Source organism: Mustela putorius, unplaced genomic scaffold (genome assembly GCF_011764305.1).
Source record: "Mustela putorius furo isolate JIRA1106 unplaced genomic scaffold, ASM1176430v1.1 tig00000145_pilon_pilon_pilon, whole genome shotgun sequence".
Classification (NCBI taxonomy): Eukaryota; Metazoa; Chordata; class Mammalia; order Carnivora; family Mustelidae; genus Mustela; species Mustela putorius.
This window is the reverse complement of record NW_025421294.1, coordinates 24,941,661-24,959,264: the sequence shown is the minus strand read 5'-3', so window position 1 is coordinate 24,959,264 and position 17,604 is coordinate 24,941,661. Positions and strand designations below refer to the sequence as shown.

Below are 17,604 nucleotides of genomic sequence, written 5' to 3'. Positions count from 1 at the left end.
ATTTAACATTAGATTGTATACCAGCTTTTATCCAAAGTTCATGCTCACTTAGTTGTGTTTTTTTTTCTTTAAGATTTTTTTAAAAATTTCTTTATTTAACAGAGAGAGAGATCACAAGTAGGCAGAGAGGCAGGCAGAGAGAGAGGAGGAAACAGGTTCTCTGCTGAGCAGAGAGCCTGATGTGGGACTTGATCTCAGGACCCCGAGATCATGACCTGAGCTGAAGGCAGAGGCTTAACCCAATGAGCCACCCAGGCGCCCCACTTTTAGTTTTTTTTCAAACAGACTTCATGGGGCACCTGGGTGGCTCAGTGGGTTAAAGCCTCTGCCTTTGGCTCAGGTCATGATCCCAATATCCTGGGATTGAGCCCCGCATCGGGCTCTCTGCTCAGTGGGGAGCCTGCTCCCCCCACCCCCTTCCTGCCTCTCTGCCTACTTGTGATCTCTATGTGATAAATAAATAAAATCTTTTTTTTTTTAAAAGATTTTATTTATTTATTTGACAGACAGAGATCACAGGTAGGCAGAGAGGCAAGCAGAGAGAGAGGAAAAAGCAGGCTCCCTGCTGAGCAGAGAGCCTGATGTGGGGCTCGATCCCAGGACCCTAGGATCATGACCTGAGCCGAAGGCAGAGGTTTTAACCCACTGAGCCACCCAGGCGCCCCAGATAAATAAATAAAATCTTAAAAAAAAATAAAACAGACTTTATATTTCATATGAGTTTTAGGTTCACAGCAAATAAGAGTGGAAAGTAGAGCGAGTTCCCACACACCCTCTGTCTCCACACATGCACAGCCTTGCCAGCTACCAAAACCCTATACTGGACTGGTACATTTTTTGTTTGTTTGCTTTTTTAAAGATTTTATTTATTTATTTGACAGAGATCACAGGTAGGCAGAGGCAGGCAGAGAGAGGAAGGGAAGCAGGTTCCCTGCAGAGAGCCTGATGTGGGGGCTCAATCCCAGGACCTTGGGATCACAACCTGAGCCGAAGGCAGAGACTTTAACCCACTGAGCCAACCAGGCGCCCCTGGAGTGGTACATTTTTACAGACTTAGCTATCTTCACACATCACCCGAAATCGATGGTTTATATTAGTGTTTGTTTTTGCTGTTGTATGTTTTGTGGATTGTAACAAATGAATAATGAGAGGAATGTACTACTGTCGTACTGGTAACATACAGAAATATATCTACAGTATACACAATAGTTTTACTTCTGTAACAATCCTCTGTGCTCTGCCTGTTCATTCCTCACTCCTTCTGACCTGCAACCGCTGGTGTTTTTACTGTCTCCATAGTTTTGCCTTTTCCAGAATGTCATTTCGTTAGAATCATACAGTATGTAGCCTGTCAGATTGGTTTCTTTCACTTAGTAACATGCATTTTAAGTTCCCTCATCCCTTTTCATGCCTTGCTAGCTCATTTTGTTGTAGAGCGAGTAATATTCCCATCAACTGGAAATTACCACAGTTTATCCATTCACCTGCCAAAGGACATCTTGGTTGCTTCCAAGTTTTGACAATCATGGATAAAGTGCTATAAACATCTGTTTGTAGGTTTTTATGTGGACATAAGTTTTTAGCTCCTTTGTGTAAGTACTGAGGAGCATGTTTGTGGATTGTATGGTGAGAGTGTGTTTAGTTTCGTAAGAAACCACCAAACTGTCTTCTAGAGTGGCTCTGCCATTTTATATTCCACTAGCAGTGAATGCAAATTCCTGTTGTTCCACATCCTTCCCAGCTTTTGATGTTGTCACTGTTTGGGATTTGGGCCATTCTTACGGGTGTATCATGGTACTTTATTGCTATCTTAATTTACATTTACTGATGACACATGATGTGGAGTATGTTTTTATATGCTTATTTCTTATGCATATATCTTCTTTGATGAGGTGGCTGGTTATGTCTTTGACCCATTTTTTAAATTGGGTTACTTATTTTCTTGAATTTTAAGAGTTCTTTGTATATTTTGGATAATAGTCCTTTACCAGGTATGTCTTTCGTACATATTTTCTCCCAGTCTATGGCTTGTCTTCTTATTCTGTTGATAGTGCCTTTTCCAGAGCAGAAGTTTTAATTTTTAGTAAAATCTGGCCTAGCAGTTCTGTCATGGTTCATGCCTTGGTGTTGTCATTACCATATTCCTGGGCCATCTAGATTTTCTGCTACATTACCTTCTAGAACTCTTATAGTTCTGTATTGTACATTTAGGTCTGTGACCAGCCTTTAGGTAATTTTTGTGAAGGATGTGGTGTCTGTGTGTAGATTAATTTTTTTGCATGTGAATATCTGTTGTTGTATTTGTTGAAAAGACTGTCTTTTCTCCATTATTGCTTTTTGTTGCTTCATCAGAAAACAGTTAACTGTATTTTTTTTTTTAAGATTTTATTTCTTTATCTGACAGAGAGAGAGAAATCACGAGTAGGCAGAGAGACAGACAGAGGTGGGGGGGTGGGAAGCAGGCTCCCCACTGAGCAGAGAGCCCGATGATGTGGGACTCGATCCCAGAACCCTGGGATCACGACCTGAGCTGAAGGCAGAGGCTTAACCCACTGAGCCACCCAGGTGCCCCTAGTTAACTGTATTCATATAGGTCTTTTTCTGGGCTTTCTCTCCTGTTTCTTTGATCTGTTTGTGTATTCTTTTTGCCATTACCATACTGTCTTGATAACTGTAGCTTTATGGTAAGTTAAATAGCATCAGGCTTCTGATTTTGTTCTTCTTCAGTATCATATTGGGTGTTCTGGATCTTTTGCTGCCCCAGATAAATTTTAGGATTGGTTTGTTGATATCCACAAAATGATTTGTTGAGATTTTGATTGGGATTGCATTGGTTATCTATAGATCATATTGGGAAGAACTGAATTCATGGCAATATTAAGGCTTCTTTTCCATGAATGTGAGCTGTCTATGTATTTATTTAGTTCCTCTTTGATGTCTGACTTTGGGGTTTTATAGTTTCTTCATCTAGATCTTGTACCTATTTTGATTTTTACCTAAGTATTTCTTCTTTTGAATGCTAATATAAGTGGTGATGAATTTTTAATTTCAAATTTCACATGTTCATTGTTGATGTATAGCAAAGTGATTCACTTTTGTGTATTAACCTTACATCTTGTGATCTTGCTATAATAGCTTAATTAGTTCCAGGAGGGGTTTTTTGGTTCCCCCCCCCCCCGGTTTTCTAGGTAGACAGTCATATCATCTGTGAACAAAGATGATTTTACTTATTCCTTTCCAATTTGTATACCTTTTATTACCCTTTCTCTTACTGTATAGCTAGGACTTCTAGTGCAGTGTTGGAAAAGGAGTGGTAAGAACATCCTTGTTACTGATCTTGGCAGGAAGTCTTCTAGTTCCTCACCATTAAGTATGAAGTTAGGTATAAGTTTCCTATAAATGTTCTTTATCAAATTGTAGAAGTTATCCTCTATTCCTAGATTGCTAAGAGTCTCACTTGTTTATTTTAGTTCATATTTTTTTTAGAGTAATTTTACAAATACTCATATATGTCTTTCAGGTTGCTGATGCAGACGGAGGCTTGTTTTATAAATATAAATCTTGATTAGCTTGTGCTAGAAAAACAATTTAAAATGTTAAAACACACCTGTTGAAAAACTTTGGGACTCAGCATAAGCAGTTCTAAGAGGGAAGTTTATAGTAGTGCAGGCCTACTTTAAGAAACAAAATCTGAAATAAACCGTCTAACCTTACACCTAAAAGATCTAGTAAAAGAAGAAACAAAGCTTTAAATCAACCAATGTGTTATAATACATTAGTAACATATGAAGGATAAAAACCATATAATCGTCTCAGTAGATGCAGAAGCATTTGACAGAAATCATTATCTGTTTATGATGGAAATGCAACAAAGTGGATTTAGAGGAAACATACCTCAATATAGTAAAGATGATGTATGACAAACCCACAGCTAACATCATTCTCATTGGTGAAAAGCTGGAGGTTTTAAGATGAGGAACAAGATAAGGATATCCATTCTTGCCACTTACTTGTATTCAGCATAGTGCTGGAAGACCTAACTGCCGCAGTCAGACGAGAAAAAGAAAGAAAAGCCACCCATACTGGAATGGAAGAAGTAAAACTGTCATTTGCAAATTATGTGGGGGTGTGTCTGTATAAAATCCTGAAGACTTCACCAAAAAAACTACTAGAACTAAGAAATGAAATCAGTAAAGTTGCAGGGTCAACTTTAGATCATTTGAACAGGATAGAGAGCCCAGAAATAAACTCATGCTTGTATGGTCAGTTAATCTGTGACAAAAGAGGAAAGAATATACAATAGGGAAAAGACAGTCTCTTCAGTAAGTGGTGTTGGGAAAACTGGTCAGCCACATATGAAAAATGAAACAGGACTACTTTCTTAAACCATTCACCAAATAAACTCAGACTAGGGACCTAAATGTGAGACCTGAAACCATGAAACTTCTTAAAAAAACAGGGCAGTGATCACTTAGACATCAGCCTTAGCAACATATTTATGGGATATGTCTCCTCAGGCAAACAAAATAAAGACAAAAGTTAACTATTAGGAATACACCAAAATAAAAAGCTTTGTAACAGTTACAGAAACCTTCAACTAAAGGAAAAGGCAGTCTGCTGGATGTGAGTATATATTTATAAATGATATATCTGATAAGGGGTAATATCCAAAATAAATAAAGAACTTACACAACTCAAAAAAAAAAAACAAACCCAAAATCAAACAAAAATTAGATTAGAAAAATGGGCACAGAAGCTGAATAGACCATTTTTCTGAAGAAGACGTACAGAGAGCCAACAGACACATGAAAAGATGTTCAGCATCACTAATCATCAGGGAAATGCAAATCAAATCGCAGTAAGATGCCACCTCACACCAGTCTGAATGGCTACTATCAAAGGACTTAAGTAAGTGCTGACAAGGATATGGAGAGATGAGAATCCTTGTGCACTGTTTGTGGGAGTATATATTGGTGTAGCCACCATGGAAAACAGTATGCAGATTCCTAAGAAAATTAAAAATAGAAATATTATATTATCCAGTAATTCTACTACCAGGTATTTACCCAAAGAAAGCGAAACACTAATTTTTTTTTTTTTTGAAAACACTAATTTGAAAAGATAAATGTACCCCTGTTTTGTTGTAGCATTTACAAATAGTCAAGATACGGGAGTAACCTGAGTGTCCCTCAATAGATAAGCAAATAAAGGAGATATATACACAATGGAATATTACTCAACTATAAAAATGAATGAGCTCTTGCCATTTTGCAGAAGTTGGTTGGACTTAGAGGGTATTGTGCTAAATGAAGTCAGACAAAGAAAGACAAATACCATGTGATTTCACACATATGTAGAATCTAGAAAACCAAGCAAATGAACAAATAAAAAATCAGAAACAGACTCATAAATACATAGAACAAACTGGTGGTTACTGGAGGGGGTAGAGTACAAAATAGGAAAAGAGGATTAAAAGGTACAAAATTCCAGTTAACATATGAAGTAAGTTATGGAGATGGAAAGTACAGCATAGGGAATAATAATAAAATAATATTGTATAGTGTTGTTCGGTGACAGATGGCAACTCTGTTTATCATGGTGAGCACTGAGTAAGATATAGGAATATCTAGTCACTACTGTTGTACACTTGAAACCATTATGCTATTGTATGTCAACTCTACTTCAATAATAAAAAATTAAAAAAAATAAAATAAATGTGATATTATCCATCCTTACATTTGTATTTAGATAAGTTTTAAAATCATTGTATTCAAGGCATTACTGATTTTTTCTTTCTTTCTTTCTTTCTTTCTTTCTTTCTTTTTTTTTTTTTTTAAGATCCAAACTTTTTTCCCAACACCACTTACTGAAGAGACCGTCCTCCAGAAAGGACAGCAAGACTGAAGTGAAATATGTGAAAGGATTTTTCATAGAGTGCTTGGGTTCACTTAAAGGGAAACACAAAGAATCCTGGATTTCTTATTCACTCACTAATCATTTTTTCTGTCTGGTTTGTTTACAGATGTTCAGCCTGTTGCCTATGAAGAGCCCAAACATTGGTGTTCAATTGTGTACTATGAATTAAACAATCGTGTTGGGGAGGCTTTTCATGCATCTTCTACTAGCGTGTTGGTAGATGGATTCACAGACCCTTCGAATAACAAAAGTAGATTCTGCTTGGGGTTGCTGTCAAATGTTAATCGTAATTCAACAATTGAAAACACTAGGCGACATATTGGAAAAGGTAACTTTGTCATTTCCCTGTGTTCAGTTGAAATCAGTCATTTGTTGTGCTCACTGTGTACCGTGAGTTGTGTAAAGTTGTCTATACCACGAGCCTGAGGTACGGGCTCTGCCCTCAAGTGTCAGGTGCTAGAGAGTGAATTAAGTCAAGACCTGATCAGTCCTCTTTTCCTTATCCTTATTGTCATAGTACTTAGTCTCTGAAATCATACTATTCCTATATTTATTTTTTGAGTGGCTTCTTGACTGGAATATAAGCTTTACAGAAGTTTGCTTTGTTCACAGCATTATTTTCAGCAGCTAGAAGAGTGCCTGGTTCATAGTAAGTACAGACAAATATTTGTGAAATATATGAATGCTGATGAAGGATTAGAATTTTTTAATTATGGTATTTTGAGTTGAGGTACCTTGTAACAATCCCTGTTATGTTGGAGGAGCTGGGTTATAGTTAAGAAGTCCAGTTTGAATGATAGCAAGTCTCCAGTGGCTTCACCACCACCCCTCCTACCTTTTAAATTCAGATAACTAGGTTTTATTTCCATTTCATTCCACAAGACAGTTGCCACAACAAACAGGGAACTTTTCCCACCTCTGTGAAATGTGAGTCTCGTGTATCAAGTGGTCGGGAAGGAAAGCTTTCCCAGGTAGAGCGTATTGCCTGTCTTGTAAGTTTAGTTTTTGCCACTAGCTCTATTTTGTTTCCTAGATTTGAGAAGGTCTTAGTCCAGGTTTGATAGAACAAAAGGTACACTTATACCCTTTACCTACAAACAGTAAACTTTATTTTTACCTACAGGAGGTACAGTTATAATTGTGATGTGATTTCTTAGAGAAGAGATTCAGCAAAATACTATGGCCAAAAATAAGTTGAAAAGAAATTTCTGTTCTTTTTTGACTCTGTTGCTAACTTGGCATTGATTTTGTGGGTGAAATGCCTCACTTCTATGTATTGGTTTTCCCACTACAGGAAATCTTAGAGAAATCTACCTGGTGAATAATTAAATTCTACAATCTGTTTTCCCATCTTTCCTAGTATCTAGTTTTAGGGTCCCTTCCTCCATGGGTCATTTTATTTGCTCAGAACAAAAAACAAAGCAGTTTTTTGTACCATAGTCTAATATACGTCTGACTCACATGTGTATGAGGTATGAGTGTACAGGGATCGTCTTTTTAGCGCTGTTTGTAGTGGTGAAAAGTTGGAAATAACTTCAGCTTTAGCTGTATAATTTGAAGTTTTAATATTGAAACTGTGTTCACATATTACTTACGTACATATTTCTAAAATACCCAAACCGCTCTTTTCGAGGGAGATAAAATAAATCTGCCATTTAAAGTCTTTTCCTGTGACCTGAAATTACATATATGACTTAGGGTCTTTTTTAATGCTCCTGTACTCCACTAGTAAAAAGAAAGCAGAGCATCTTGTCAGTTGACTCTTCGTGATAGTTAAATTAACTTAGCACCCAAGTGCTCCTTTGAAAAGACTGATCATAGGTGCTTTTTGGTCTTTTTGCATTCGCTTTGTCTCACAGAGATATTAAATGATTGTTGGCAAAGAGAAAATAACCTAAGAACTGATAAACCTGAGGCTTAAGTCTTATTAGTTATTTAAGGACCATTGTAGAGCTCTTGATTCTCTTTGGCGCAGTGTAAGGCCCTCTAGTGGTAGCTTCTGTCTACAGACTGCTGGGCATTTGCTGTAGGTTAGTGGGTATTCTTGGTTGCACCTTATACTACCTCTTTGGTTTCATTATACTGCTGTATTAAGGTGAATCTTGTAATGCTTGTCTTTTTAAGGTGTTCACCTGTACTATGTTGGTGGAGAGGTGTACGCAGAGTGCCTCAGTGACAGCAGCATATTTGTTCAGAGTAGGAACTGCAACTTTCATCACGGCTTTCATCCTACCACTGTCTGTAAGATTCCCAGCAGTTGCAGCCTCAAAATTTTTAACAACCAAGAGTTTGCTCAGCTTCTGGCTCAGTCTGTCAACCACGGATTTGAGGCAGTGTATGAGCTCACCAAAATGTGTACTATTCGAATGAGTTTTGTCAAGGTGAGTGAGTGGTAGCCTGTAGCTTAATTAGAGTCACTGTAAATATGTATATTTCTCTAGGTTATGATTTTAAAATGCCTTTGTGAAGTGAAAGTATTTACTTTTGACCTGACTTAATAGGTTTTTAAATGATACTTTTGATTTAAAGCTTTAAAACCACACAGTAGGTCTAAGTTTTAATTTTATAATCCAGACATTATATAATCCATGATACTGATACTGATTTTGATATGGAGTAGGGGCTGAGTTTATAAAGAGCTTCGGTTAAAGACTGAATTGCTAGAAATATTAAAATTGCTTTTGAAGTTCCTTAGCTTCAGCAGTTTCAATTATTATTAGATCCCACTGGGGTGACTTAAAAAATTCTTCAGAAGACTAAAATTATCTTCCTTGTATTTAACCTCTGTTATTAAGGATTTGCAGAGTTGAAAGAACTTTTCAAATTTATCATTTGCTCTTGGCCTGATTTTACTGGCCTTCTCAAAATGATGGTTTGTGAGTAAAATAAGGGAAGAATTTTAGTGACACATATAAGCATCTTGTACTCTATCCATTTGGTCCTTAAGGATTTAGCCAAAGAAGAACAACTGTGAAATGATGCTTTGAGTGGGCTTTTTCTTTTTGGCATTCAGAACCACAGTCCAGTGTTGCCTTGCTGCTTTGCTATAGGTCTTTTTTATGCATCAGTAGCCCCAAAGGCATTCCCCCTCCATAGAAGCATAGCTTCTTAAAAAAACATTTTATTTATTTATTTATTTGATTGAGAGTGAGAGAGAGAATGAGGGTTGGGGAGGAGCAGAGGGAGAATGAGAAGCAGATTCCTCACTGAGCCGGGAGCATGACTATGCAAAGAAGTGGGGCAGGGATGTGAGTCTCAATCCCAGGACTCTTACGAAGTGTGCCACCCAGATGCCCCAGAAACATAACTTCTATATGTTTAGTCTCTACTTGCCCATTTCCCCCTTCCCAAGCCTTATTTTTCTGGGCCAGCACTACCGTAAGCTGTAAAGCAGAGAGCACATAAATGTGAAAAAAATTCTGTTTAGAGTTTTAAGCTAAAGTGTTCCAGTTTAATTCATCCCAGCTACTTTAATTACAGTTGCATGCTATTGATCAGATCTATAGTGTCTTACCTCATACTTTAAAAAAAAAAAATCCCAAACCTGAAAACCCAAAACTTTTTCATAGCAAAATCTGATGTGAACTTATATGAGGCTCTTTGTGGGTTTTATTTATCCCATTAAGTGAGAATGTATCTCACTGCAGAAATAATAGTGTTATAATTTTGAAATATGTACTTTCTGAAGTACAAAACTTTACAAACTTCAAAAAGAGGAAGAATTCTGAAACATACCTCGCTCTAAGGGTTTCTATTAAGTGGATCCTATCTCTTTCACTACTGTAACTCTGTTGCTTTTAACTCCATGGTGAATTCTGAGATTGGTTTTGTGGTCTTTACTGTCTTTGTTAGTATGTTAAAATTGTTTTAGGCTGGTTGACAGTTTAAAGAGGGATTTGCTATGATATCTTTTCATTTTCTTAGGGCTGGGGCGCTGAATACCACCGGCAGGATGTTACCAGCACCCCATGCTGGATTGAGATTCATCTTCATGGGCCTCTTCAATGGCTGGATAAAGTCCTGACTCAGATGGGCTCCCCTCTGAACCCCATATCTTCTGTCTCATAGTGTAGAAGTAGTCTTTTCAATTATATTATTAGTGGACTTGTTTTAATTTTAGGGAAACTTTCAGTACAGATACTGTGAGCTTACATGGAAAACAGATATTATAGCTTATTTTTTTTTCTACATAATTGTGACCAATACATTTGTATTTGTGATGAATCTACATTTGTTTGTTAGTCATGTTCGTGTGATTAACTCCCAAAAGTGTTGTGAGAAATGCAAAGTAAGTGTTATACCCCAGTTCACAAGTTTGGCATTGAGCTTAAACTGGGACACAATTTTGCCTTCTTGTCCCAAATGACTTGTTATTTGTTCATTTTTTTTTTAAGTAATACATCACATTATGACAAGTTATAATAATGTAAGAAGGTATGCCATGAAAAGTCTTCCCTCCTCCTCTTAAGCCTATGGAAGCTCTACTTTTACCAGTTTCTTTGTCCTACCAATGTGAAGAAAGTGTAATTCATTGTTTCATAAAAGCATATGGTAAGGGCTGAAAAGAAACTATAAAAAAACAACACCGTTTTATTTGAAGGAACACTATGCACCGCTCTTAACAGGTAGTGTTCGGTAGAAGCAAAGTGATAGTTTTCTAGGTGATGTCATAAAATTTACATTTAATACAGCTAAATGTTTGTCAGTCTGTTGTGACTTCACTCAGTATATCTTTTGTAAAACATTTCCTTTAAAAAAAAAAAAATTGTAAACAACAGATCTCCAGTATATGTCATTTACCCAGAATCTGTCGTAAGTACTACTTTATAGCTAGTGACAGTGCACGCACGGCCTTGTTCAGTTTGCTGCTTTTGGCCAATGTTGCAAGAACTCTAATTTTGACATGCATTAATCTTTTATTTTGCACTTTGATGGGTGACAGTTTTTAGTGTAACCTTTTGTGAGACACGCTCAAGTGACTTGGACTTGGATGCTCACCCTTACTTCCTTGGTACCCCTTTTGTATTAACAAACACTGCAGTTTATAGACGACAGTTGTAGGAAGTTACACTTTTTCTAGCTCTTGGTGTATTTTCAACCTAGATTATAAGACTGTTATTCTGTAGCTCCAACTTAAGGGGCCTTTTTAATTCCCTACTGCTTTATGGGTGTTACTCATGTTGGAAAATCACACACTTAATCCCATTGCTCTGAGTGGCGTCAGTTGCCCTGAGCAAGGAAAGGACCCGTGTACTGTAGCCGAAGAGCCTCTTCAGTCTGGCCCTGAGTTGAGGCTCCTGGTCTGGTGCTTGAATGAATAAGCAGTGGTTGTGGAGATAGTTGACTTTAAAATAGACACATATGAAAGACTGCAGACTGTTCTCTTTGTTAACATGCGTGCTGGTTCTTTTCCCCCTTTTTTGGTACTTTTGTGGATGCTAGTCTCTCAGAACAGTCCTCAAGAGAGGAAAGACAGGAACACTCTAAAATACCCATTCAGTCAGTCATGCTGGAGGGCTTTGGGTAAAGAACTTTTAACCTTATTTTCTAGAGAGCAGTCAGATGGACGCTTTGTTATGGCATGAGAACAGAGACATTATTAAAAAAAAAAAAAGAAATGACCTAATGTACCTATGGGAGAAAGCTATTTTCTGGTGCCTTTTGAAAGTATATGGAGCCATGTCAGTCTTCTATTTAAAATGTTAGTTTGGTTTGACTTTCTACTTTGCCCTTTCTGCTTTTAAGAGAAGAAAAAATGCATTTTTTGAGGAGAAGAGAATGCGGTTCATTTTGTTTTCTGTGCCATTATTTATTGCTTTTACAAAGTGCGGCCAGTGGGTGGCTTTAGTGGGTGGCTCACCTTTGGGTGAGGTGCCATATGTGTTTCAATTCATGGTCCTTTGTTGGGTAAAAGGATCCTTTCTGACCCTCACCTGTGCCTTAAACGTAAGTTCTACATGGCATGCATTCTTTATCTTCCAGTTGTGTCAGCCTCAGGAAAGAGAATTACTTGTTCCGAGTTTGAACCTAGCTACCCACATTATTCTTTTACTTACCAGGCATATGACACAATCTTTGGAACAAATTTATAAGAAAAAAAAATAAACAAAGCACGCTGGTTGAATGACAGATACATGTAGTCAACTTCAGTGGGTTTGAACTGGTAGAAACTGTCGAATTGTTTATTGATGTTTTCAATTGAGTTAATTGAAATTTGTTTTTATTCATGCCACAGCCTTTAGAGTTGGCAAGGTTTCATGTGTTGGCCTTTTCTGTGTTTTCCCCAAGGAATTTTGTCTCATGAAGGACAGTACTGAAGCTCTTAACTGTTGAGAGTTTCATGGAAAAGTATAAGCTTGTTGTATTTCCTAAAAGTAACTCCACATGCCTGGATTATAAGTGAAAATTGTACTCAGTGTAACTGCTTCTCTAATTCCCAAGGGTGCCCAAAATCTATGGATGGGAAATAAAAATTGCTAGTGACCAATGAAAAGAAGACACTTCTGAAAGAAACCTTTTCAGAAAAATGCAGTTTTAAAATTTTATTTGATTTCTAGAATGGTTTATAGTCAAATTTATGGAAACATCAACACCACTGGAACAATCATGTTTTATAGTGTATAACATATTAACATATGTGAGCTGGAAAGACTGGAGTCTGGAAATAATAAAATCACAACCGGTTTGGTAAATGCAGAAAGAGACATAGAATCAAAATTAATCTGAGTAATGAATTATTGCAACGGAAAGATGGTTGGGGAAAAAAAAATTAAAAGTTGCATTTGATCAGCATCTCTTTAAAGTGTTATGGTCTTTTTGGTAATGCTTGGCTTAAGTTATGGAATGTCAACTAGTAGGCGTGTTATTGATCTACTGAAGCTAACACTTTTTCTTTAGGGATTGAAGAAGACATCAATCAAAATGTCAAGTTATGTACATCAGAATATAAATCATTTTTCACATTTTATTGTTAAATAAGGAAACTGTGGTAATAGAATTGGCTGGGTTTCTGAGTTGAAATCCACAGTAAGATTACTAGGTAGTTCAGTGAGCTGTATATCTCATTGTACAGAAAGAGGGTGTAGCTACTTTATGCTGTTCATAACATTTGACAGTGAGATATTTGTTTTAGATGTAAAATGATCAATAAGTTTTCAGATTGAAATCTCTTGTCAGGGTAAGAACTGGGGCTCACATTATAAAATCCTCAAGGGTACCTGTGGGAAACAGTCCTCCTGTAATAGTACTCTGTTGAAGGAGGAGGTTTATACAAAAAATAAAATCCTACCAGTAGCAGAGAACCTCCAAAAAGTCTGGTAGTACCTGTTTAAGTACTGTCTTTCTGTTACAGAGAGCATCTGTATGTCAGCTAAGATCCCATTTCTTTATACTCTTTTTAGTTGTTTTTTAGTATTACTTTGGATTCTTATCACTTTCCCACTTAAAATATATTAATATCTTTCATGCTTAAGAAGGAAGGCTCTTCTGATCATTTTGAACTCATCTTCCAGTGCTGATTTCAGTTTGGATCTGTTAACTTTTCAGAGGGTCTGAGCCCTTCTCTGTCTTATTAAATCCTCGCTCACTCTCTCAGCTGGGAGTATAAATATGTGTCCTCATTATGCCAGTGAGCTAGAAAAGCAAGGATATTTTAAAGTAGTAGATAGCAGGGTGGTTTCAGGCATGTTTGGTGATTTTCATGGAAGGGACTTTTCCTGAACATTGGTTTTGGGTGGTCTCTTGGGATGCTACCTAGGGCAGCTTTATGGGGGTAATCTCAGGTTTGAGGCCTGTTTCCTCTGGAGCAGAAGCCATTTTCCTCGATGGTACAGGTGGGATTTGGGGGAGGTTTTTTGCTCATAGAAGATGAATGGAAAGTGATGATTCAAAGCATTTCTTCTGTATAAGCAGTTTGCCTGCCGGACAGTTCTTTGGAATCACTGGATTACAGTTTAGCATTTCCTAATTATAAGAGGTAACAGTATTTATCAAGCCTTTATTAATTGGATTACTCATAATAGAAACTTACCTTCTAAAGTACAACTGTGTTATAACTGAAGTGTTAACCTGAAATTGGATGGTGTACAAAAACCAGTAAAAGGGATTTTTACATAGCAAAAAAGTTTTTTTTTTTTGTTTGTTTTTTTTTTGTTTTTTTTAAGGAAGAGCTTATGATACAATACTTGCTGGTTAGCATTTGCTGTAAAACAGGTGATGGGATGTTTTGGTGAAAAGATCCAAGAGCCGGATTCTTCTGTCATTCATGGCAGAGTGAAAAAGGTTGGTGTGATTCTTGTCCAGATAATTCAATTCTGAAAATTCTTGCAATCACCGTAAACCGTTGTCCTTTAAGGATTCATTTGAAGATAGTGTTCTTAAAAAGTTCAGAATTTTGAGTACAGGTAGGTTCTTTTCCCTAATTAGTAAGTAGTGCCTTGTTGCTACGAGCTGGTATTAACTGTAATAAAACTACAGTGAGGCCAGATGGTTCCACATTCCTTACTTTTATAAGGAATTTTTTAGAATCAGATTTTCCCTTCTCATGTCATTGGAGATGATATTGCTTTGATTTATTCATGAAGTATTTTATGTGTAGGGACTCTGGAAGAAAATAATTGGGCAAATGATTTTCTTGATCTGGTGGGTTAAAATTGCATTTTGAAAATCACTTATTTTAAAATTGGATAGGATTGTAATCAAGAAAACTGGATGTTTGTATGCACCTGCCCATCTTCTCTTAAAAAGATACTTCATATGCAGATGATAAAGACCAAACCAGTGGCTGCACTATAGATCTGCTTCTTATTTGTACTTGTTCTGCTTCTGTTTATGTTGTAGAAAATGAAGTTCTAGCAACATGCTTCAATTCTGTTGCCTTTTTGATACTTATAAAAATGTATTAGGTTTTTACTATATTGTGCTCTTCAAAGCCATAACTCTTAAGAACTTTGTTTTTGCATATTGTTTGCTAATACTTTATTTTAATAAATCTCAAAACCTGATAAATGTGTGTGTGTGTGGGTTTTTATTGTTTGTTTTTTTGACTCTCTTTTGACTTGACATGTTTCACTGAGTGGGGTTATAAAAAGGATGAGATGCCCAGTTGCTGTGACTGGCTGTGTTATCTGTGTGTGCTTGGGCAATAGAAAATGGAGATACCAGGCCTTTCTACTCAGCAGGAGATTTGCTCAGAATGATCAGTGTTTTTCCATTCTGTTTGTAAAGGAGTCCATGTATTTTTCTTTGTTGATTGAGTTTAATTTAGTTGTATTTTGAAGAAGTACTTAGATCTAGTGTGGGGTAATTTTGTTTAAATACTAATTTCCCTTCTCTCTGTCTTTCTGTAAATGAGTGAAGTTGACCTGATGATTAGGAGATAGAGTAGCTCTTAGCGGAAGTGGCTCTGGGTTCTGCCTTCCTCCACAGGGGTCCTGGGCTTCATAGCTCTCTCAGCTCTGTGCCCTATGGCAAGTTGCTTAACCCCTCTGTATCTCAGTTTCCTGTCTACTTCATAGGATTTTGGGGAAGATTGAATAAAGTCATACAAATGAAGTATTTAACAGCAGTGCCTGGCACACAAGAACTTGTATTTATTCTTACTGTCTCTTGCATTTCTTCTGCTGCTTTGAGAGGAATTATTTCTGATGCTGCTTGACTTTAGGATGTCCACCCTTGGTTAGTTTTATTTTCTTCTTTAAAAAAAATTTTGTTTAAGTCACAGATTAGTTTTACAGCTCCACCAAGTACATACTTCTACCGCTGTGTGAAGGAGTGGTAGAAGTAGAGGAATGCTGTGTAGAGAAGTTCAAACGCATCCTCATTAGGAAGGGATGGTATAAATCTGTGTGCTCCCCCCTTAGGAAAGGAGGAAGACCCAAACTAAACATTTTAAGCCAAAAGAATAAATATAAAAGCTCTTACTGTTCTTTTTGGAGACAAGACGTCATCCAGAGAATCCATTTCTGCAAATCAGCTCCTTCTTGCAGCTTTTTAAGTGTAGGGTATTTAGTAGTGACTTCAGTGGCTGTTTTCGAAGCATATTTTAAAAAAAAAAAAATTGTTCTGGCACAAGATTTTAGTAAACAGAGGTGTTGGCTTCTCTCTGATTTAAGGTGATTAGTTTTCAGATTGCTGTAGCCCAAACAGTTCAGGCGAGGAAGGGATCAGCTGTGACAGCTGCTTTGGTTTTCTTTCAGACAAGAGACTCAGTAGCTAACGCTCCTCCACATCACAGCAATTTTGATGTAGCTCAGTTTTTATACATATTTATAAGAAGGCTGTCGGGAGGCTGGGGCAGGCTTTTAAGAAGAGCTCTTGAGAGCTCGGTAGTATATATGGTTCAAAAAAGGAAGGATTTTTTAAAAAGTTCCTCCATTTAAAATGTTAAATATTACTGTTTCTTTGTTGAATTTGTAAGCCTTTCATTAATGAAGACTTGATTTTTTTAAAAAAAGGTTGTATGTTCTTCTAATCTAAATCACTTTGTGATTGTAGTTTAAAGAAAGGAAGATGAGACTATAGGAAAGTCTAAGGAAGAGTTGTTGGTAGCTTCCTTAAACATCCTTGTGTATGTGGGATGAATGGTGGAAGGGGCATTTTAGACTTGTATTATTCATATCATATCAAGTGGGTATGTGTAGAAATTCTGTGCGAGGCAGTTCCTGGGGCAGGGTTTTGATGTTTGGGGTTGGATTTTGAAAGTATCTTTATACTTTTGTTTTAATCTCTTACCCCTTCCCTATCTGATAAAAACCGCGCGTGTTACTTCATTTTATTTAATTAATTTTTAAATTCGCATTTATTTATTTTTATAATTTAAATGATTTATTTTTATTAACATATATGATTTATTTTAGGGGTACAGGTCTGTGATTCATCAGTCTTACACAATTCACAGTACTCACCGTAGCACCTTTTATTTATTTATTTAAAATTAAAAAAATTTTTTTTTTATTTTTTAAAGATTTTATTTATTTATTTGACAGACAGAGATCACAAGTAGTCAGAGAAGCAGGCAGAGAGAGAGGAGGAAGCAGAGAGCCTGATGCGGAACTCAATTCCAGGACCCTGGGATCATGACCTGAGCCGAAAGCAGAGGCTTTAACTCACTGAGCCACCCATGTGCCCCCCTAGCACATTTTAAATCATGCTTTTATCTGAGCTAAATGGTGAGAATTCTAACAGTACAGAAAAGGATAAACAACAACGACAACAAAAACCCCCCCAAGCCATAGCTAACCATTAAACATTTCCCTGTGTAGCGTGGTCCCTTCTAACCTGGTGGTGTAGTTGCTCTACATGAGTCCTTTTCCTTTCTCTGACAACAATTTAGCTGATTAGGAGGAGTAGAGTTATAGCTCCTTTTCTGAAAGCACTCAGAGAAATTGGTGCCAAGTGTTTCTTGAATTTTATATACCCAAGAGAACACTGTCCTCTCTTCAGGATCTTCTTTTGTTGAATGGCAGACTTTGCAAAATGTACAACATCAAGCCTTGCTATCCAGATATTTTATGAGATTGTTGGAGTGACAAAGCCAATGGGGATTAATCTGAGAAGGCTTTCAGAAAGAAGAAAAGACATTGGAAATTAAGGAGAAAAAAAGTTTTCATTCTTCATGGCATTTATCCCCCTCTGACATACTGTAGATTTTATTTCTTTACTCTGTTTACCGACTGTCTTGTCTCGTGG

General features: G+C 36.9%; 1 protein-coding gene across 2 annotated transcripts in view; it reads left to right on the top strand.

Moving 5' to 3' along the window:
- Nucleotides 1-14,918, top strand: part of SMAD5 (SMAD family member 5) — a 53,279-nt gene extending 38,361 nt beyond the window's left edge. For both annotated transcript variants that reach the window (XM_004744911.3, XM_004744910.3), the window contains exons 5-7: nt 6,023-6,244; nt 8,041-8,297; nt 9,841-14,918. In XM_004744911.3, the coding sequence (XP_004744968.1) occupies nt 6,023-6,244; nt 8,041-8,297; nt 9,841-9,984 (623 nt within the window). In that variant the 3' untranslated portion in view covers nt 9,985-14,918. The remainder of the gene's footprint in view (nt 1-6,022; nt 6,245-8,040; nt 8,298-9,840) is intronic.
- Nucleotides 14,919-17,604: the final 2,686 nt, after the last annotated feature.